The sequence below is a fragment of the Castanea sativa genome, chromosome 3 (assembly GCF_040712315.1).
Source record: "Castanea sativa cultivar Marrone di Chiusa Pesio chromosome 3, ASM4071231v1".
Classification (NCBI taxonomy): Eukaryota; Viridiplantae; Streptophyta; class Magnoliopsida; order Fagales; family Fagaceae; genus Castanea; species Castanea sativa.
In genome coordinates this window covers 49,990,076-50,012,640 of record NC_134015.1, presented here as the reverse complement: position 1 = coordinate 50,012,640, position 22,565 = coordinate 49,990,076, and the positions used below count along the sequence as shown (strand labels likewise).

The window sequence follows — 22,565 nt, the reverse complement described above, 5'->3', positions numbered from 1 at the left end:
TTTTTAAACTCAATCTAGCAAAATCAGTACCTATTATAGTCTTTCTATCCATTGAATGGATTTCCTCTTTGCCAAAGAGTTTACTAATCATATGTGATTCATCATGATGGTTTTGAGCGTAAACAAGGCAATTAAAAAGTTGGTCGGCAAAGGCTGCATTTTCAATAGTAGGGTCAATAATTTGGGTAGCCAGGTTAACAAGGTGAATTTCAAGTGCTCTCATGGTTTTGTTGAATATTTTGTGGTGGTCTGAAGAATAGGCAGCTTGAAGATTGTCTAGAATGAATTTAATGGAATCTGGTAATTCACTATAGATTCCATTATGAAATTGCAAGTCTGTGTTCAATACTTCCTGTAAAGTTAATATGATATCACCACTGGAATATGTCACTTCAGTCGGGAAAAATTCCTGAAGGGATGTTGCATTACTGGATTTTACTCCAGAAGATGCGCCTTCATGCATTACAAAAGGGGTATCCCGCTGGGAACCTTTCGTCTTGAGGAAAGTCCTGTGCAGGTGCTTTCCCCTTGTCCTTCTTCTCTGCCGAAGAAGTCATAATATTCTACTTAGTAGTGGTAGTATTAAATCTTACTTTGTCCTGCCAAGTAAGGGAGAGGATGTTAAGCCAGTTGGCCATAGTTAATAGCATAATAGAATATTTTTTAGAAAAGTGTGAGTCAATAGTATCAATAAAATTCTTTTGAAAAGTATGTTTAAAAAGCCAAAGTTTAATAAGAATATGTAATAGTTGTGCCGGACAATGAATATTAGGATGACCATGATTGTGTTTGGAAATATTGTGGAAAGGGTGTTGGAGAACATTATTGTAGAAGGATATCATGCTACGGAGGATTTTGGACCAAAGCAAAGACTTGGTCAAAAGTCTAATGCAAAGAAGACCTTTTTGAGTTTTAGCATCCGTAGGAATTATAGGAAGTCCTTTGGTGAAGATATTCCTTTCACTAGGGATTTTGTCATTATGCAAGTAGTCAACAAGAGAGATATCCATATTATCATAGTATCTATCATTCATCAGGGCACTGTGACAATCGGCAATAATTGTTGGCAACAAATGAGTAGAGCTATTCTTTTGTTTAATAAAGTTAAGATGTTTATTAATATTATGAGTTTCACACTTTGCGCAAAATTTGAATTTTACTTTTTGTCCAAAAGGATTAGTAGTAATTCCATCATTCTCAGTAAGGAAAGGATACAAAGAGTTAATAAAAGGTAAACCAAGAATTACTTTATCAGTCATGTTTTTAACAAGTACAGAGGGAATTTTGAAGGAAACATTATCACAACAAACATAAGCATTATTTAATTCATACTTGATTTTCATTTTTGTCCCATTAGCAAAAACTAGTCGTTCAGTAGATTTTTCAAAATATTTAGTAGGAATCAGTTCTTCTTGAATACAATTAATATCAGCACCAGAATCAATCATAGCAACAACATCAAAAGCATAATCATGAGCAACAACAATTTTGACTTTAGTGTACCATTTGGGCAGCATATGTTTAACAAGAGACAATTGATTATCAATTAAATTAATCAAAGTACGATCAGAAACATTACCAGAAGGAGAAACTTGTTGATCGGATTCATCTCCGTCTTTTTGCTCATCATCATCAGATTGGTGCTTATCCATAGTTTTATCAATTTTTAGAATTAACAATTCTTGTTTAAGATGATCATTATCATGTTTGATAGATTTAACATCATTTTTTAATTGGATTATTTCTTGTTTAACAGTTTTTATCTCATGTTGAAGATCATTAAGAGTTATCTCTTTTGATTTATTTTTATTAAATCTTTTCAGAGTTTCTTCAAAACTTATCGTAGAATTAGGTCTTTTAACCTTATCTTCTTTTGTTAAGTTTTTCAAAAACTTATCAAGATAATCTTTCTGCAAATTAGGATCTTCAATCTTACTTATCATTGTCAATAGTAAATCATCATTCTCTTTACTTTTGGTTAACATTTTAACAGATTTAATCACATTACAACAAGAATCTCTACAGCCAAGTTTAATATTAGGAGATTTAGAAACATCACTACGGGAGTGGTAATCAGAATCAGATGAGGAGGAAAAATCCTCTTCAAAGGAATCAGTTGAAGCAGCAGATTCAAGAATCTGAAATAATTCATTTTGATCACTATTATTAATGTTCAACATGTTCAACTTATTTTTCAACTTACCAGGCTTTTGGGTACAGTCTTTACTGAAATGACCAAATTTGCCACAGTTAAAGCACTTACCTTTATCTGATCTCTATTTTTCATGTTTTCGAAAAGTAGATTTGTTTTTAGCATAAAAATCATTGGGTTTAACAAGGTGGGTTCTGTGTCTTTTATACTTTTTATGGGAATAAATTTTGTAAACCTTATCATGTTTACTTTTTCCTTTTTGCCTGGAAGGGGCAATAGGAGGTAAACCATATTGTTCACAGAAATTACCCATTTCATATTTAGCTTTCTTTTTATCTTTTAACTGTTGTTTTAACCATTTTTCATCATTGCACATATTAATTCCAATTTTCTTAATAGTGCTGAAAATATCACCATAGGTTAAATTATCAAAGTCAATAGAATCATTTTTACCAATTAATTCATTTTTTACCTTATGAGCAAAAATAGGAGGCAGACCGTCAATAAACTTCTCTTTCCAATAAGGCTTCGTAGAGTCTTTTCTAAGCATGACTCTGGAAGTAAATACATCTTGATACCATCTGTAATCAGACATAGTAGGACATTTCAAATTATTCAAATAATCAGAAATTCGAGACGAAATATTGGAAGGGGTACCAACAAAATGTTTAAGAATGGTGTAAACTAAAGTATTAACACCATCAGGAACACCACGGTTAATATTTTGATCAAAAATAGGCATACCATCAGTATCTCTTTTAACAGCATGTTTAATAGATTCTCTGGATTCTTCTGTGAGATGTGAATCCCACCATCCGCGAAGACAACCAGTGAAACCAGATGCAAGCAAATCAACAATATCAGGATGATCAAGACTGTCATGGTTATTTATGTATGCAATACCAACCATAGACATATGAGCCATTTTGTTAATAATTTCTTGTTCAGACAAACCATCAATATTCCATTCATAAAGTTTATCAGCAGAAGCAGAAAACTGAGTTTGAGAAGATCTTTCTTCAAACTGTACATCAGGAGGAGTAGGTTTAGTATACCAATTTTTTGTAAAAGACGTGGGATTGGGTTTTCCAACAAATCTTTTAATCTCTGGTAACCCTATGTAATCATCAAAAGCATTTTTGGAAGATTTTGAAGATAATGAGTCAGAATTTGTGTCGGCATCAGAAATAACTTCTTTCTCATTTCTTGAAATAGCACAAGCAGCGCTTCTAGAAGTAGAAGTTTGCTCGGTTTTAACTTTTAAATCAGCAAGCATTTTTTCAATCTTTTCAACAGTTGATCCTTGGGAATTAACTAAATCAAAAGTCTTACTCTGAGAAGTTTTAAAATCAATATTTTTTCTTTGACTGGGTAAATCAATCAAAGGTTTCTCAGGTTTTGAAATAGAAGGTTTTTCATCAATTTTTTCTTCAATACGGTCAAGCTGTTGACCAATAATATGCAAAGATTCATTAGTAAAATTGTTTTGTTCAATAATGGCAAAAACAGGAGTTTTATCATCAGCAATTTTGAAAGGGGAGGCTTTCACCTTAGTGCTTTCTTTATCATTTTTGCAAGTAATCAAAACAGTTTCAAGAGGTGGATGACTGGATTTAACAACAGTTTTATCATGTTTAACAAAAACAGATTTTTTTATTACGTTCAAGTAATTGGTATGAACCTCATTTCTTGAAACATAATAATTCTCAAGATAATCAAAAAAAAAAATATGTTGTTTTAACAAATTCATTTTTTCTCTCCATTTCCTTTTGATTCTGTCTTTCTCAGACTGAGCAAAAGTACTTTGGTAATACTTTCTTTTATCACGGTTTGCTTTAGAAAAGAATTCATTGCTTAAAGCAACCATATCAATTTGAAAAGCAGGGGTTTCAACATCCATATCCATCAAATTTATCACACGCAAATGTTTAAAAGGAGGAGGAGTTTCAATAGGTGGAAAATCAGATCCAGAAGGAGTTTCAGATTTTGCATCTTCTTCTTCTTCTTGGTCATCTTTTGGAAGAAATTCGGGTTTAGTAGAATAATAAGTATTGCTAACTTGGGAATTGTTGCTAGCAACTCCTTTTAGCTTTAAATCAAGTGGTTCAAAATTCTTTTTCAAAAATTCGTCAACATCAGCATTTCTTTTAACAATACTTTCAGATCCAACAAAGGACTTTCTTCCTTCATTGATTCTTAAAGGTTTGTGAGCAGGAAAACATTTGGTATCATCAAAAAATATTTTCACAGTTCCATCAGAATACTGTGCAATTTTAGTAAGATCAAGTTTGTCAAAAACGGGTTTAACAGGTGGTGCAACTTGTTCCAAAGTCCATTCTTTGGGAAGAGTAATATCTTACCATTGAATCATTTTGGGGACTTGGATCTTAGCATCAGGTGTGGAACATTGAATCAACATAGTTTTTCCAGCAGGATCACGTCCTCTAGACCAAGGAGTTAGCTGGGAATCCAGCAATCTATAAAAAATACGGTAAATAAGAGTAAATGGTCTACTATCATCATCCATATCATATCCAGAAGTCAATATATTCAAGGTTAAAGCTTTAATAATATTAGGATCATCAAGAGCAAGAGCAAGATCAGGATAACAATCAAAATAAATAGGACCATCATACAAGGAAGCAGTAATCATGCCAAGAATGCTATCATTAAATTTCTTAAATCTAGCATCACGTAAACACATAAGCACAGAAGCATCAATTCCTTTTCTTGTTAAAGGTTTAACAGCAACTTGGACCAAACCAATGTGTAAATATTTAAGATTTTTCTTGGATAAAAACTCGTTAATATTTTTCTTGGAAAATAAACAACATTTTTCATGATTTCTAGAAATAGAAAAAGTTTGTTCAACAGTTCGAGCTCTATATTCAGAGAAAATACTTTTTTCAGTCCAATTAAGATCGTAAATAGATTTAGTAGAAACTTTAGGAATATTCCATTTTCTAAAATCTGGGTACTCACTTTCTCTAACAGTGAGGTCTTCTTCATTCACAATATCAGAAGGACAACCAGTCCTAAAGCTAACAGAGGAGTCGGATCTCCACATCCTATCAATATCTTACTTAGTTATAACACTCAATTATTATGTTTTTCTCACAACCGTTGCATTTCGTAACACATACCGGACATCAACCCTATTCCTCTCACGCCCTCACGCTCTCCTGGCTTCACAGGCCTTACTATTCGGATTTGGGACTTTTTACAATGGCGGTGGCGCCAACGACAGTGAGATCAACACAACAACGAAGTATCATAAGGTCAGGTAGACACGGACAGAAGATGAAAGACACAACAACACTATCAGCCAAGGAAAGAATGGCTCTGATACCATAAAGGGGGAAGGACGACAGCGCAGAAGGCGGAAGCACAACAGATAGCAGATATATGGATTAATTCAAAGTAAATAATAATTAAAAGTAAGGCGGTAGAACCAGCTAAGCAGTTGTATATCAAAATAATTCAAAGTATTGAAAACAGCAGTTGTTTATTGAATATACATCAAAGTACTTACAGTAGTAGTAGCAACAAGATTACAGTGATCAATAGGTTGGGTAAATAGTACAAGGCTTGAAAGCTAGTCCTGGTTCCTAGTTACAAGCTTTGTGTAAACAGTGAGATATCTTGATCTAAGGAGGTCCTAGAGAGTTCTAAGGGAAATCCTAGAAGAAGATTCTGAGTTCTACAATAAGGGACAACCCCCCTTATATAAGTGAATAAAGTAGTAAACAGTATAGGGAAAATAGTGACATTTTACTATTCACATCAGTACCCGTGAGGGGCAATAGGAGCGCAATATCCGGAAGGAATAAAATCGGCTTTTGAGGCCGAAAGTAGGATGGCTGGTAGTGCCAAAAGTATCAGCAAAATAATTTTGTCTTGAGTCTTGGAATAGTCAACAATGGATCATTATTGTCAGGAAAGTATCGTCGGCAAACAGTAACATCATCTAGCTGGACCAATATGCTTCTAAGTAGAAGCTGCATCAGACGGGTAACCAGCATAAAGGTCTCCTGGAAAGGGATCCCATGGGGAATCATCATTGCATTCATGTTCATGATAGGTTGAATATTGGTTACAGAAACCACAATATATTAATGGTTCGTGAATAGGATCTCTTGTAAGGAATATTCTTGGGTCATCATGTTCTACCCATTGTAAGTGCCTGACCGCAAAGGTATAAGTTTTGTTAACAAAAACAGAAATTATATATATCTAAAAGCTGAAGTGTAGCATTTATTGCTGCTACGCTCTTATTGAAGCGTAGCATTTATTAAGTAATAAATTATTATAAATTCTATCTTTTCTTTTTTCCTTTGGTTTCATTTTAATTTTGTTTAAGATAATATTGTAATTTTGTAATAAGTTTTTATTATTATGATAATCCCCAAGATGATAAATTTGAAATTTATAAAGTTTAGTTGTATATTAGGAAAATATAACACACTACAACATAAGTTAAAAGAATATGGTTTACTATCAAAATATATTAATCAAACACACAAAAAATAATTGTTACTTTTTATATATTACACCTCATTACATAATATTTATATATTCTCATGCATCGTGTGGGTCTATGACTAGCTTTGGTTAATAGTTAAGATCTTATTGAAAAAGCATGTGAACCAATATACATCTTGCATCACCTAGGCACTTCCAAACTTCAATAGATATTTCATTTGGTCTCCTAGCTTTTTGCATCCCTTACATCAGTCATCCTAATTCTTCAAACAAATCTACAATTTCTATCCTCCACCCAAATTAGTCCAATCTTTCACATTGCTTTCATAAAAATGTTTCTAAGAAAAACTTTTCCATCCCTTTCACTCTTTGAGCTTCATTTTTAATGCACCAAACACCATTTAAGTATCTTGTTTTCATTTCCATTGTTTAGCAAGTTTATAAATATTCTTTTCTCCCTCTTCATCTTCAACTTGCGATATAATTTATCATAAATGACATGTTCAATTTTTGTTCTCCCTCTTCATCTTCAAATTCTCTAAGGTACATCTTTAGCCATAGCCAAAATGGGCTTTTACCTCTTTCTCACAAATTTTCTAGCAAAATGCCCCATGTTTGAAACTAATTAGAAAAATGCCCCTGTTTTGAAACTCGATTTTCTAAAAATCAAGTTCCAAATGTGAATTTTTTTTTTGGAACTCGAGTACCATGTAAAGTACTCGAGTTCATAGAACTCGAGTTCCACTTGAATTTTTTCAAGGAACTCCTCGAGTTCATGGAACTCAAGTACTTTACATGGAACTCGAGTTCCAGAAATTTTTTTAAAAATTTTTTCAGTTTATTATAACTCGATTGTCCAAAAATTGAATTTTAAATTGAAACTTGATTTTTTCGATTTCAAAACAGGGGCATTTCTTTAATTAGTTTAAGATATATGGCATTTTGTTGAAAAGTTTTGGCGAAAAGAACAAATGCCCATTTTCTCTCTTTAGCCACTCTTTCAATTAATACATTTAGCCATTTCATTTCACACATTATCAACATGTTTGTTTAAATTCCACTTTCCATCACCACCGCTCCCCCTTGGTGCAGTGGTCACTCTACAAGTATAAATGCTTGTGGAGTGTGAGAGACAAGGACCGGGCCGGAGTTTCAGTATCCAGAAAGGAGCTTCACACACATACACTTAGATTAGGCTAGAGTAAAAATTCTATCTTGTATAAAAATAATAATAATAATAATAATAATTCTACTTTCTTTCTTAAATACATCTTCTTTATTCTCCTTAAATTCCCACCACTTGTTGAGTGTTAAGGATACAGCTGTCGTCCTCAAAGATAGCAGCTAAGTCATATGCAGCTAGTGTTACTGATGTATCACAGCTGTTATATTCAAAATACAATTCTTGGATTGTGTTGAGATAGGATTAGGATAAGATAGAATATTATTCAATTTTGTATCTAAGTGATAAGGGAGAAGCATATCTGATTTGTATAGAAGAGTTAAGGCCGAATTGCATGGAGAAGTGTATCTGATTGTGTATAGATGTAGGTAAGGCCGAATTGTATTTTTAAATTTTGAATATGTAACAAACTCTAATATATATGAAAATGCCTTGAACGTGAATGGCAAGGCTTGGAAACAATTTCAATTATTTGTTTTTACATTGAGGAATCTCGTGAAATTTATTTGAGTCTAACATCAATTTAAACATAGTTTTCAGCATTGTCCTGGTGCTGGAATCCCATTCTTAGATCTGAATACAATTCAATCAACAAAGGGAGGCCAAGGGATATCTGTTGAGTGAATCTATTCTCCATTATATGCAGTCAGACACCTAGAAAGGCCTAATATTTCTTCTAGATGGGCATACCTGCCCAGTAAATAAATCAATCATGTCCACAAACCATCAAAGACATACCTAGCTAGCTAAAAAGCCTTGACCACTCAACCTAAAAAAGGATTCACTGACCAGTGGCAAACAGCAAATTAAAGTCCACCACGTGTTGTCCGTTGGAATCCTGGAGGTTGAGTGGTTGACACATCGAGTGCCCAAAGCCACAGAGCCCAAATCTGGCATCCCACGTTTTGTCCCTCTTCCACTTTTTAAGAAATTTCATGTGATTCCTCAATCCACTTGTGTGAGTAAAAAAACATTCAAACAAGCCATAAATTAATGGTTGATATTAAAAGACTAGCCTAAAAAAATTCACAAATGGTTGATACTAAAAGTTCAAATTAGCATAAATTAATGACTTGTTTGGATTGAGAGAGAGTAGAGCAGGATTGGCTGGAAATTAGAAGAGGGAAGGGGAGTAGAGTAAAGTTGGCCGGAAATTAGTCTAATTTCTGGCCAACACTACTCTACTCCTCCTCCATTCCTCTCAATCCAAACAAGCCATAATGTGATGTAGTGTGGTGTGGTGTGGTGTGGCTCATATCAATATGATGTTACTTATGTATCAATCACTTTGGTACCTCAATAAATCGTAATTTTTTTTTTGGTGTCTTTTGCATTACCGAGATATTGTGTTTTTTCATAACACACGTGTGTGGGTGTTATTAAACTATCATGTGTGTGTCATTTGATGGTTTTTTTTTTTTTTTTTTTAAATACAATATAGAATTTTTACTCTAGCCTAATCTAAGTATATATGTGTGTGAAACTCCCTTTTGGATACTTGAACTACGGCCCTTGCCCCCCACTTCTCACAAGCATTTATGCTTGTAGAGTGACTACCGCACCAAGGGGGAGCGGTGGTAAAGTGTGTGTTGTGTCATAACATGACAGCTAGTTTTGTCCTAGTCCATGAACAAAACATGTCCCATGTTTTATACTGATACCATATTGCATATGTAAAAACAACATAGGGAGTGACAGTCAACAAGACCCTCAATCTCATACAATAAAACAACTTTTTGGAAGAGTTTGTATTGCTAAGCTACGAACGAATGCAAATAACAGAATAAGAAAGGCCATAATGTGCAACAACTATGGGAAAGAAATCTCTTTTTCTCACTCCCCAAATGGCCTCAAAGCTGTGTTCTGTAATTCTCAACATGTTTCACAACTGCACTTTTCCTAACAAGTATTCTGACTTCATTTTCATTCAAGCTATCCAACTTCGATGATTTTAGGATTTACAACATACAAGAAGGAGAGGTGGGGAGCTTTCAAGATCAAAGTGATGCAACACAATGAACTCTCAAAAGGGAATGCGTTTGAGAAAAAGAGGGGGGGGGGGGTTGATTAAACCTAGGAGTACTCAATTAGAGTTACTTACAGTTGCCATCAACTGGTGAAAGAAAAAAAAAAAATCTAGCCTTTAGGATCTTGGTTTGCTTGGAGTAGACACCAAGCATTGGAAGAAAATTTATGAATAAAATTATATTAATCCATGGTCAAGCCACTATAAAAATGTAATTCTAGGGCCCTTCAAGTAAGGTTCCAAATTACACCATACATGGAAAGGAAATAACTCAAGATAAAATTACATTAAATATGGAAATAAATCTCCCTGATAGTCTAATTGCTCAATCAATCAGGATTCAGCATCAACCAGGTCCAACAAAATGAATTAGCATAACCACAAAGTGCATGTACCACACAGTAAATTAGTTTCCACTAAATTATCAGCCTGAGCAAAAGAAATCATCACTTAACAGTTAACAGGCCTGAGGAATACGTTTGTCTTAGATCTTAACGTCTAGATTCTACTAGACCCATGAATTAAAGATACATATCTACATATCAACTCATGTAAATATGGAAAGACAAGAGGTCCTCCATCATTAATTACTGACATAAGGTCTTGGGAAGTAAAATGGGAACATTTAGTAGCAAGAGTGAAAGGAACATTTTTAAATGGGAGTCTGCCTAAAGATGTAGAACGCAACTCTAATTATTGACCCAAGGACTTTTATAAAGTGAACATTTTTGGACCAAGAAACTAAGGAACACATTCATATTGAGAGAGAGAGATATCGTATCACTTTGTGACCTGTTTATTAATTAGATATATATAATTCAAAGAGATAAATATTATACCATTTACATTGCTAGGATTCCTTTGTATATATAAAGACAGTTATGTTTCTTTACATACCAAGTTCCTCATAATCTAGTCATTTTATCCAAGAACACATTCCCTTCAACAATTGACACGTCTCTGACTTTGGCCAGACCCGCTAAATCATAAGTATAAGCTCAAATTTAGTACCACAACAAAACTATACTGTTCTAGTTATTGGAAATTTCAGAGTATTTTTACCCAAATAAAAAATGAAAATTTTATTCTACTTCAAAATTTGATGTGTGAGTGCATCCTTTAATATATTTGTAGTATATACACTTCATGTTTATGCAGATATGATAATTTTCCCAACTCAAAGTTACAGTGTTACCTCTCTTCTTAAGCTTGTTTTTGAAGCTTCTTTTCCTGCTAAATGCTGCCTCCTGCAGACATAAGAAAATAACCAGTCACCATTCAAGAAGGTGCAAATATTGGCAACAAATAGATAGGGAACCACACATGGAATTTGCAATCCATCAGTAGCAAACTAAGACTTGCATTCATGTATGATAAAAAAATCAATGAGAATTGTAATTTTGACTAAGTTGTACATTACTAAGTATCCAACATCACATTAAACACCACTACTTTAGGGGGAATAAATAGAAATGCTGGATCATTGTTAGTTATTTAAAATCTGGGCCTAAGTAGCATAAAATCTGCCTATTCATCTGAAACACATCTTCGAGTATCAAATTACAAGTTTCAAGAATTACTACAGGCTGACCAAGTTCCTCTACTTGACGAACTGCAGCAACAAGATCCCGTTTGGATTTAGTGTACAGGCTAGTGACAAGTCCAAACTGACCACTCTAGCAGTGCAACCAACCCTATGAAAAGTCTGCCTGGAATAGACAGATAAATCTCAATAGTTCCAAGTCCTCTATCTATTCATAAACCCCCGCAGAAAATGTTTAACAAATAGAAAACAAAATTGTAAAAACAATTTGAAGGAAGCATGCTACTTTTAATAGTACAAGAGGTCACATGACGGAAGAGCATGCAAGAGAAAAACGAAAGATCATCTGGAGTTTCCAACTGTAGGATCCCATACTAAGCCTAATTTCACCAATACTAAGAATTTTTTTCATAGTTTTCTCTGGCTACAAAGCGCTCATGGTGATATATACATTTTTTGGGGGGAGGGGGGTTTAAAAATTTTCTGACATTGAGGAACTTCTAATTTTATTTTCTTGTATTAGTTTTAGACATCTGTCCATCATATTATTTAATTTTGGATAAGTGTGTCCATCATATTATATAATTTTGTTTTACAATTTAGATTTACTCTAATGGCATGGAGTTAGTAAAGTGACTAGTTGTTTACTCACCACTCCAAGGAGACATCCTTATCGTAACAGTAACAGTGAATCCCAACTTTTAACAATATATTTGCCACTGCTTCCTCAGCAACAGTGTTCGCCAACACCATGGTTTGAAATTCAAGAGTTTTAGATTTAAAACCTTGATTTCAGCATTTGTGAGTTCATCCACTTGTGTCTCAGTTGAAACTTCAATCCAGCTCTGCTTCAATATGAAATGGAGTTGAATCAATAATCACCAACTCTCATGCATTACCGCATGCATCATAAGATTCATAACATCAAAGAGGTCATTTTGCAGTTAAATTGCAGAATAGTAAGAATACTTTTCAAAAAAAATTTACTTATGACGAGGAGCCTCTTCAAGGCAAGATTACATATTAAATCAAAGAATATTATTTGTATAGCATTACATCTTTAACCAATTATGTATATACATTGAGCGCATGAGTTCACATCATAATGCAATCAATCATATCCTGTCATCAACTATAATGGAATGATTCAGTAATATTCAACTCAATTGGTAATTCTCACGACTCTTACCTGAAATTCTTCATGAACAATTGGCAATGCAATCAAGCTATTTTAAAAGTATTTGCCAATGAGTTGGCTAAGGATCTCTTAAAGTGGAGGAAATCATAATTCTAACCCACACAGTGCATGAGAGATTGGTATGTATCAAAAATTTCATATATATACCCTGACTATCCCTTTCAATTCTATCATCCAACATTTCCTTATAACACAGAAGAATTAATAATGCTCATCTACAGAATACTTCAATTTACCAAGCAAGGTATTAAATTGTAATTTACTGCACTGAAATGGTCCAAAATCTACAATCTGAACTCATGCCCACTGATAGCATTTAGGCATCGACAATGTGAATCAAAAGGATCACCATGGAAATATAGATGTAGACGTATATGCATACATATATGAACATAGTGCATGGAGCAAACATCTCCAACCATGTGTATGATTTCATCATTTCATGTGCTATGGCACAATAATATAATTCTTTTGCATGGTTGTAAACAGTCTTATAGTGGGCTAAAGTAAATGACCAAACTGGCATTTAGCAATTGTATTTTAGTCATTAGATCTCCGAATACTTACTCTTAACTACATACTTACTCTCCAAATATTGATATAATGCAGTAATGTTGTATGAGACATAACAGTTAGAAACGAACAATCTCCAGCAATCAAAATGGTGGAATAATTGAAGGAAAGGGAGGCTTACATTAGGAGAGAGGCCAGCAGCAAACCAATGACCTCCACCCGGGTGATGGTGAACCTTGATATTTTGGGCAACAGGCTAAATAGACACACAGATGAACATATAAACACATGGACAAGAGAAATACTTGTTATCTGTACAGTAACTGCTGTATGAATCAAAACATGTACAAAGTGTATGAAATATCCAACTGGATATGCATATTAATATTACCATATAGAAGTGAGGGAAGTCAGGGAACTTCATAAGTCAAATAGTAAATTCTAATAAAAGTATAAAACCTTAATAATCTGAAAGGAGTTTGGTTTTAAAAATGAGATTTTTTTTTTTTTTTTTTGTTGATGAGATTGGTTATTATTAACAATAACAGATAAGTACCATTTGCCCATTAAAAATGTATTAATAATTCATAATACACTAAAACATATTAACTAGTTGATGTTGAATGTCAAAGGGAAGATGCTAGGTTTAGGAAATTATAGTTAGTGTTTGTATAGTTTCAGAATATTGCTATGGAAATCAAAAGCATAACACAGAAAAGCATAAAATAACTACTAGATCATTCTTGTAGGTTCCTAGGAATTACTCATAGTGAATGAAAGCACCACATCTTCTAGGGTTTAAAAAACTCAAAGCCAGCTGTCAAGTTCTGATTATACATCAAAAAAAAAAAAAAAAGAATCATTGTAAAGTTTATAAATTTCCAGCAAGTACAATTACAATTGTGAGTTCTTAATTCCCATTCAACTTCAACAAAATTCCTAAATAGCTACAAACCCTAACCCTAAAAGGAGAGTAAAATAAAATTGATGCCAAAAGTACGCCTAATCCTGGTACATCATAACATGGAGGACCAGTCCTACCAAATAGATCTTAGTATTGAATATATTTCTTTGATGAAATGACCAAAAAAAAAAAAAAAAAGAAAGAAAGAAGAAGAAGAAGAAAGAAGAAAAGCATACTCCTAATGCTGATAAATGGCTAAAGGACTCTTAATATCGATACATCATAACATGTACGGCCAGTCCTGACAAAAAGACCTTATTGTTGAATATATTTCTTCTATGAAATGACGAAAAAAGAAAAGAAAAGAAAAGCATACTCCAATTTTCATCAAATTACTATTTCTCACTTATGCAATGATCAGATAAATGAATTTTGGCCATAAGGGGAGGGAATCATCAGTCTTTGCTTCTTCATGAGTAAACCATCTTAGACAACAATCTCTTAATTGATTCCACCCCACCTACAAATGGATATCTTTAAATTAAATAGTCAAAATATATGCCACTAATATATACATTTATTATTTAAAAATATTTAAAATTAAAACATATAAAAAAGATTTGCGGGTCCTCTTATAAGTCAGACGTAAGGGAGTAAGAAAGCAACTCAAAAGCATATTAACAAACTGTAAACTACAATAGAAATAATGATACAAAAGTCAGAACTTAAGTTTTTACTTGGTAGTGTTTCATAATCTTCTTTATCTCTTTCAGGTAAATCACTTGTCATAAACTAGTAATAAGAAAAAAAAGAAGTAATAACCTTTATCAAAAAGAGGAACAGCTTTAAGTACTTAGGATGCATGCAAAAGACTCTCCCAAAGAATTACAGAGGAAAAATTACAATCTAAAACAAAGAGAATCAATGAAATCTAACACTAAATGAATATTACTAGTTTGAAGGTTACAAGACCACTCAAATAAAGATGACAAGAATGAAGATTTCTTCTCAATAACTAAATTCTCTGCACCATTTAAAGTGTGGTTGCTCCTCTTGCTCTCCATATTGCCCACATAAAACATAGATTAGCTATATTCTAAGCAAGGGGACTGCCATGTTTTCCAAACCAGTTCTTCCACCCAAAAACTACATCCATGACTTCCCCTGAGATCACCCAATGTTTCCCAAACATTAAAGATACTGGGGCAATAGCATATTGCACTAATAAAGGGGTCCACTGTTTCACCACTGCATTTGTAGATGCAGCTCCACTTAAAGCAGTATTTTTCCTTTCCTTAAAGAATTGTAATATAGAAAATTTTCCTCATGCTGCAGTCCACACAAAGAAGCCACATTTTTTGAAGCCTTAGTACGCCATACACTTTTCCATAGAAAAACCACCCCATTGAACATCTCAATGCCTCATTTTTTGACAAATAATCAATTTTATTAGAATATAATAGACTGCACCAAGTACAGAGAACATAGATGCACATCACAACTAAGCTCTAACATTACACTGACCAATAAAAGCTAATAAGTTTAAAAAATAAAAGAATCCTGATGCTGTCATCCATTCAAACAAGGTTCTGAAAAATTGCAATTTCATGTCTAAAATAGTCAATTCACACCACTCAAATTTTCTAGCATTATTTTCCAGCCAAAGGCACCAAACCACTTAATGCTTCATGGTAAGACCAAACATAAAATTCACCATTGCTTTTATAGTTTTATTATTAAAATAACAGAACAAAATATACCAAAACTCAAGAAAAGTAATATTGTGCAAAGCTTAAAAGGATTACTAATTCAAAAAAACGTGCAGAATCAAGAGAAATCACATAAAAAATCTGAGACTAGAGTATTGAAAAGTACTCTTCATGAGTGGTAGGGCACTAAAAATAGCTGTTTAGTGTTTACAGTCATTTACAATCATATACACTCAGGTTACACTTTCATGAACCAATGTACAAAGTAGATAAAGAGATCAACTTACCACACAAGGGGCGTCTCTGGGGGAGGCTCATTAGAACATGTGAAAGGTTCCCCTATGACAAAAGGGTGCTTTGAAGCCTGCATGCATATAATTTCACTGCTTGAACTTTATTTAAGAGATGACAAAATTGACACAGTTGAAGCAAACTCAACAAGCCCATCAAGAAATCAATTAAAGCTAATCGTATATGACTTTCTGTTACAAGTTCATGATAAAGACAGCCGTTAAGGACATCATCTAGAGATGGTAGGAACATATAGTAAATATATTGGTGTCTGCAACTTTAGACAGAATAACAGAAGATAACCTTTTATAACATCTTCCTTAGGCAAGTTCTTTCTGTATGGGTAGTTTGTGACAATTGCTTCAAGATTCTTAGGATTGAAATCCTCTTTTTTTTTTAATCACTAGCTTTTTCATCTCTCCGAAAAGAAATAAGCAACCACAACAATCCAATAGGGGAAAAAAAGAACAAGGATTAGTAAGGGGTTTTACAAGATTTTTTCATCTTTGATATTTATTTTTATTATTAGTATCGGTATTATCACCAGCTTTTCATTAATTTAATATTGTTTTCACTTCTATGTTAATTTTCCTCTTACCCAGATAACTATAATATAAATGCTTCCAGCTTCATATTCTTCATCTGTTAATGCTGGGTAGCACTTCAGCCATTTGTTGAAACTTCACCATCCTCTATATTCTAGACACTTAATGCACATAACAAACTTACTTGTGTTTTTTGCCTGCTTTAATACATAATCCAGGGGTTGCCCCCTACAAAATGTTGACAATTTATAGAAGGCTGCTTACTGTTTGAAACAATAGCAAAGAAATACGACAAACTCACAGGAAATGACTAATGACAACCAAATTATGTAAGGAAATATAAGTGCCATATTCATTTCAAAGAAAATAGTGGCCAGAAGAGAAACAGCATATCAATACCATTCATATCTATCTTATTACACAATTAACTACTTCAAGGGGTTGGAACCATAGGGGAAAAAAACACTCGTTGTGTTAATCCAACTTATACTAAACATCATATGCTAGGTGGAACCACTAGTTTGAAACACGATTAACATAAATATCATTTTAATTTTTTGATAAAGCAAAGCAGACTAAACGTTTCTCATATGTGGCTCAAATATTGAGAAAATGTTGATACAAGAGAAAATCAAAATGGAAAACTACGTTAATGTCAATGACAATTAAATTCTCGATATCTATTCTTCTAACAAAAATCCCAGCCATGACAAGCTGAAACAATTAGCACAAGCTAACCTGTGAATGTATGCCTAATGAATACAATCTAAAAATCAGAAACACTCCTCCATCTCAGCACAGAGCTCAATGTCTCTACGAAATAGAACTATGGTGCTTGTACACTAAGTCTTGAAGGGATACAAGGGACCACCCTTCCTCAGTTTGAGCATACACCTTTTGATTTAGAGCATCAATTATCACACTCAAATTACCAAAGGCATAGATCTGGTGACCATCATGCCTCCGGCATGGTTTAGGCTTGAATAGTAAGCCGTGTTCTTGGGCATGGGCTTCAATTAATTCCTTAACACTCATATAATCCATGCTAAAACTCATGGCAGCTTGTTGTGTTTCTGCTTTTTGTTGAGCCTCAAATTGCCTTTGCTCAAGTACCCTAAAATAGACAATGTTCTCTTCCAACCCAGGTTGGACCACCTCCAAACCTTCAACAGCCTGGCTCATTATCTCAAGACCACAACTAAGCTGATACCGGATATTTTGATTTGCAAGAAGCTCCTTCGGAAGAAGTTCCTTCCAACCCAAATACCATCTTGTTATCTCCTCAAAGTTTGGGCTAGCTTGTAACCAATGATACAAGACCTGTAGCCACTTGGCAAAAAGGAACCTCGCCATCATATCAACCATAAGATGAATTGGTATATCAGAAGCCCACTTCATAACCCAATAAAACCCATCAAGCTTCTGGTTTGTTGGGTTTATTTCAAATTCCTGCAGAATAAGCTGCAACTTTGGAACTATAGATCTAACCATAAGGCGTTCCCAACTTGCTGAATCAAACACAGTCTTCCAAGGTGCCAATAAAGTATAAGCAAACTCATCACTTGGGTGCCAAGCAACAAGAACTTGACTCTACTTAAAACGTATAGTCTCGAAAATACCTTCCAATTTGTGCCCCAAATATTGTAACCACGGATGCACCCAAATGGGCGTTTTTACAGAACTAACTACAAAACTCAAACTATATCATTAGTAAGCAAAGGTTTGAAACAAATTTAGTTTCTAACAATTCGAGTCTATTGTACTCGATTTTCGGTTTATATTTCTCCATCGCGGCACTGGCTGAGCTGGACAGGGAGTCCACGTAGGCACAAAAATCGAGTTCATTGAACTCGTTTTTTGGTCAAGAAAATCGAGTTCAATGAACTCGATTTCTATTTTCCACACTCTACGGCGCACGTGATCACTTTAAAGTAAATCGAGTCCAGTAGACTCGATTTTTGGTCACATGATGACTTAAAGTAAATCGAGTCTACTGGACTCGATTTTTGGTCACCATGGTTTTCGGGCACGTGGACGTAACTCGAGTAAAGGAGGCTCGATTTATTTGCTTCTAAAAATTGAGTCTCCTGAACTCGATTTTTGTGAATGGTCCCCAACCCATCCACGTGTCATGTGGGTCCCAACTGGGACCTTTTTCCCCCTTACCCGGCTCACACCCTCTCTTATGCTCTCATTTCTCTTCTGCTCTCACAGCAGCACCACTCACACAACCCTCATCACTCACACAACTTACTTCATCACTCACACAACAATCACACTCAACTTTCATCAACTCTCAGGTAATGTTTTTTACAATATTGATAATATTTTTTGTTAGTTAAATATAGTGGTTATTTGCTAGGTTATTTTTTTTAAGAAACAATTATAACATATTAGGAAATTTTTTGTTTTTTTGTTTGTTAGTGTAAATATTGTGATTAGTTTGTTTGTTTGTGGGTAGTTTGTTAGTATATTGTGATTATTTGTTAGTTTTTTTTAATTATTATTATGATTAATTATTGGAAATACTTAGTACTAAATATTGTGATTAATGTTATTACAACATATTTGGAAAAAAAAAAATTTTGTTAGTGTAAATATTGTGATTAAATTATTTGCTAAGTTTTTTTTAGGAAATTAATATTGTGATTGTAAATTGGGAATTTTTAGTACCAAATATTGTGATTAATTATGTTATTACAACATATTGGGAATATTTGCTTATTTTTTGTTAGTGTAAATATTGTGATTAAATTATTTTCTAGGTTTTTAAAAAAAAATTAATATTGTGATTAATTATTGGGAATATTTAGTATTGGGGAAATATTTAGTACCAAATATTGTGATTATGCTAGGTTTTTATTCAAAATTAATATTGGGAATATTTAGTACTAAATATTGTGATCAATTGTCAGGAATATCTAGTACTTTTAGGTTTTTGTCATTGGTATGAAATTGATTATGAGTTTGATACCTAAGACACCCATTACAGTCTCTTTAGTATAAATTATTTCAAGATATAGTTGTTTCAAATTTGCAACAAAAATTTCAATGGGTAACTAGTTGCTATAATATTTTTGTTCATCATATCTTATTTGAATGGGTTTTGAAAGTCATGCCTCTAGAATGATTTGGATGTGAGTATATGCAAATTTGGTTGAGGTTAGTATTGTTGGCATGTCATACCCAAAGTTTTGTGATTGATGTTGATTGAGAGTTATAAATTTGTCATTAACACAATTGCACTTGATGATCTATAGGTTGATAATGATCTATATAAATATATACTACGGTGGATCCCTTAGCAATGCCAACCCTTATGACGGATTTCCATTTCAAGGTCCGAGTATCCAAGGTCTTTGTTATATGATGATACGCCATAAGTTAAAGACCTTGAGTGATTTGAAGATAAAAATTATGGAAGAGCTGCAACTGAACCCTGCTTTGCATGACATACATATTACTTTCCGTTCTCCACATGAAGTCCTCAATCAATGCATTAATTACAGATATATGGCGATAACAGAAGACAAACATGTGAAGTTCATGTTTCACAAGATGAGTTAATGGGAACAAGTAGCAAATTTTGAGTTGTACGTCACTTTGGAGCCGCGTGCAGAAGTCAGCATAGAGGATATTGTACAAACAACTACATCTCTACAGTTTGCAGTCCTAGATGATCAATGCACCACGTTGGGAGGCTATACACCCCCTTTTCAAGAGACACCAAGAACAGTTGAGAGCGAACCTGGCAATAGATATGAAGATCAATTTTTTACACATCGAGGTGAATCCTCTACAGTTCCAGTGGTTGAAGATGAAGACGAACACTGTGTTGGGGAAGATCTTGACGATAGAGATGAGTACGAAGAGAGGATTGAGCGAGGTGACTTTGATAGGGGTGTTGATGACCATGAAATTACTCTCAATCCTAATGTTGATGATATGGATGAATGTGATGAAGATGATGCAAACCCTACTGTTAGAGTTCAGCATGTTACAAATGCAACCCCCGTTTATGAACCTCCCGCCTTATCATTTTATGAAAATACTTGAGAAAATATGGTTGATCCTGAAGTTGGTGAGCAAGCATTTGCTTCTTCTTGGAATGCGGACATGAATTTTTGTATGGGGTTGATTTTTGCGAATAAAGAAGCGGTGAAACGTGCATTAACAATTTATGCCGCAAAGTATAACAGAAACTTTCTGACTAGTAGGTCGACCAAAAGTAGACTGTATGTGAAATGCATGGATGGGTCATGCAAGTGGTACGTTGGAGCAGTCATGAAGCCTAAACAGGGAACATGGATGGTCACATCTTATGGGGGTCCTCATAGTTGTATGACCCTTGGCATGGCTCTTGATGGTAGAATGATGGATTGTAATTTTCTTGCAGCAGAATTTGTTCCAATGTTGCGAGAAAATCACACGGCAACAATTCAACACCTTAGAGATTACATCAAAGGGAAGTATTATGAACATAAGCTTTCTTACTATAAGATATGGGATGCGAAACAAAGGGCTATTGCAAAGATATTCGGCGATTGGGAAGAGTCTTATGAAAGGCTGAAAAAGTTGTTGTTGGCATACTTGGATCAAGAAGCTGGCACCCGGTACTGGTATCTCACTGAACCGAGGGAGGAAGGTGTTACAATATTGCGATATGTATTTTGGGCTTTTGCTCCTTGCATTGAAGGATTCAGACATTGTAAGCCAGTAATCAGTATTGATGGGACCCATTTGTATGGTAAATATCGAGGGGTGTTGATGATTGCAATGGCCACCGATGCCAACAACAAGGTTTTGCCTCTCGCCTTTGCTGTTGTGGACAAAGAGTCAGGGCCTAGTTAGAGGTGGTTTTTAGATTGCGTCAGGTTTGCACTGGGGGATGTGATAGCAAATAAGGACATATGCATAATTTCTGACCGACATAAGGGTATTCGAAACGCAATTGCAAACTGGCCTAGAGATGATCATGGACGAGTACGAGTATACCACAGATATTGCCTTTGACATGTTGCTAGCAACTTCAACACGCATTTTCAGGACGCCACTTTAAAGTGATTGGCCTTGAAAGTGGGGTATGCTACTCAGGAAGCTAAATTTGAGTTGTACATGCAACCTATCAAGGAAGCCGAGATCGAGGCCCTTAGGAAGAAATCAACCACTGAACAAGAGGTAAGTGAACCTGACCCATCCATCATGCCATACACATATCTAATGAAAGAGGATATAGAGAAGTGGACCCAGCTACGTGATGGTGGATACCATTATGGGGCTATGACAACCAATGTCTCGGAGTGCTTCAATGGAGTACTCAAAGGTGCCCGTGGCCTGCCCATTGCTGCACTGGTTGAATTCACTTGGAGCAAACTTGTCGCGTATTTTCATGATCGACACAAAAAAATTACTCATGATCTCTTGGAGGGCAAGGTGTGGAGTAAATATGCCTTAGAAATCTTTGATGCAAATCTGAAAAAATCTAAAACACACCAAGTAAGGCCATTTAATAATGTCCATGGTGTATATCAAGTAACGACTGCTGTAGACGACTAAATTTCTTAGTTCGAAATAAATCAAACAAGTAAAATAGTTTCACAAATACGAATTTGTATTGATAAATGTGTGGTACAATTCTCTGTAATTACAAAAGAGTGATCCTCTGATTTGATCTCCTTGAAAGATTTATTGATTGGAATTGTGGTAATGTGATTTTGATTTGAACATAAGATATTCTTCAATTTGGCTGAGGAATGGATCGAAGATCTTTGAAACGGAATTACAACGAATCTCTGGCTATGAGCTTGTTAGAAATTCTTTGTTCTTCGTGTGTTCTTTGTGTTTGAAGGTTTATGGTGGAAGTTCTTCGGTGCTTTAGAGGCTTGATTCCGTAGAGCTTCGTTGATTTATGGTTTGTTGAGGTTTTTGGAGGCTTTTGAGCTTGATTCCAGTGAACTTTGAGATTTGGACGAGTAGTTTGGATGATTTTGCTTCGAATGTTGTCTGTATTCGAGGTTGG

The 22,565-nt window shown here is 34.4% G+C and overlaps 1 protein-coding gene and 1 long non-coding RNA gene across 2 annotated transcripts in view; both read right to left on the bottom strand.

Moving 5' to 3' along the window:
• Window positions 1-13,289: 13,289 nt before the first annotated feature.
• LOC142627115 (uncharacterized) overlaps window positions 13,290-22,565 on the bottom strand; it is a 49,114-nt gene continuing 39,838 nt past the window's right edge. The window contains exons 2-3 of the long non-coding RNA XR_012842768.1: window positions 15,998-16,074; window positions 13,290-13,353 (exon numbers count right to left, since the gene is read on the bottom strand). This is a non-coding gene — a long non-coding RNA (uncharacterized LOC142627115). The remainder of the gene's footprint in view (window positions 13,354-15,997; window positions 16,075-22,565) is intronic.
• On the bottom strand, window positions 17,143-20,585 carry LOC142627804 (septin and tuftelin-interacting protein 1 homolog 1-like). Its single transcript, XM_075801705.1, has 2 exons — window positions 20,571-20,585; window positions 17,143-18,136 (listed from the first exon to the last, which is right to left on the bottom strand). The coding sequence occupies exons 1-2, from the start codon at window positions 20,583-20,585 to the stop codon at window positions 17,360-17,362; spliced, it is 792 nt and encodes a 263-aa protein (XP_075657820.1). The 3' UTR covers window positions 17,143-17,359.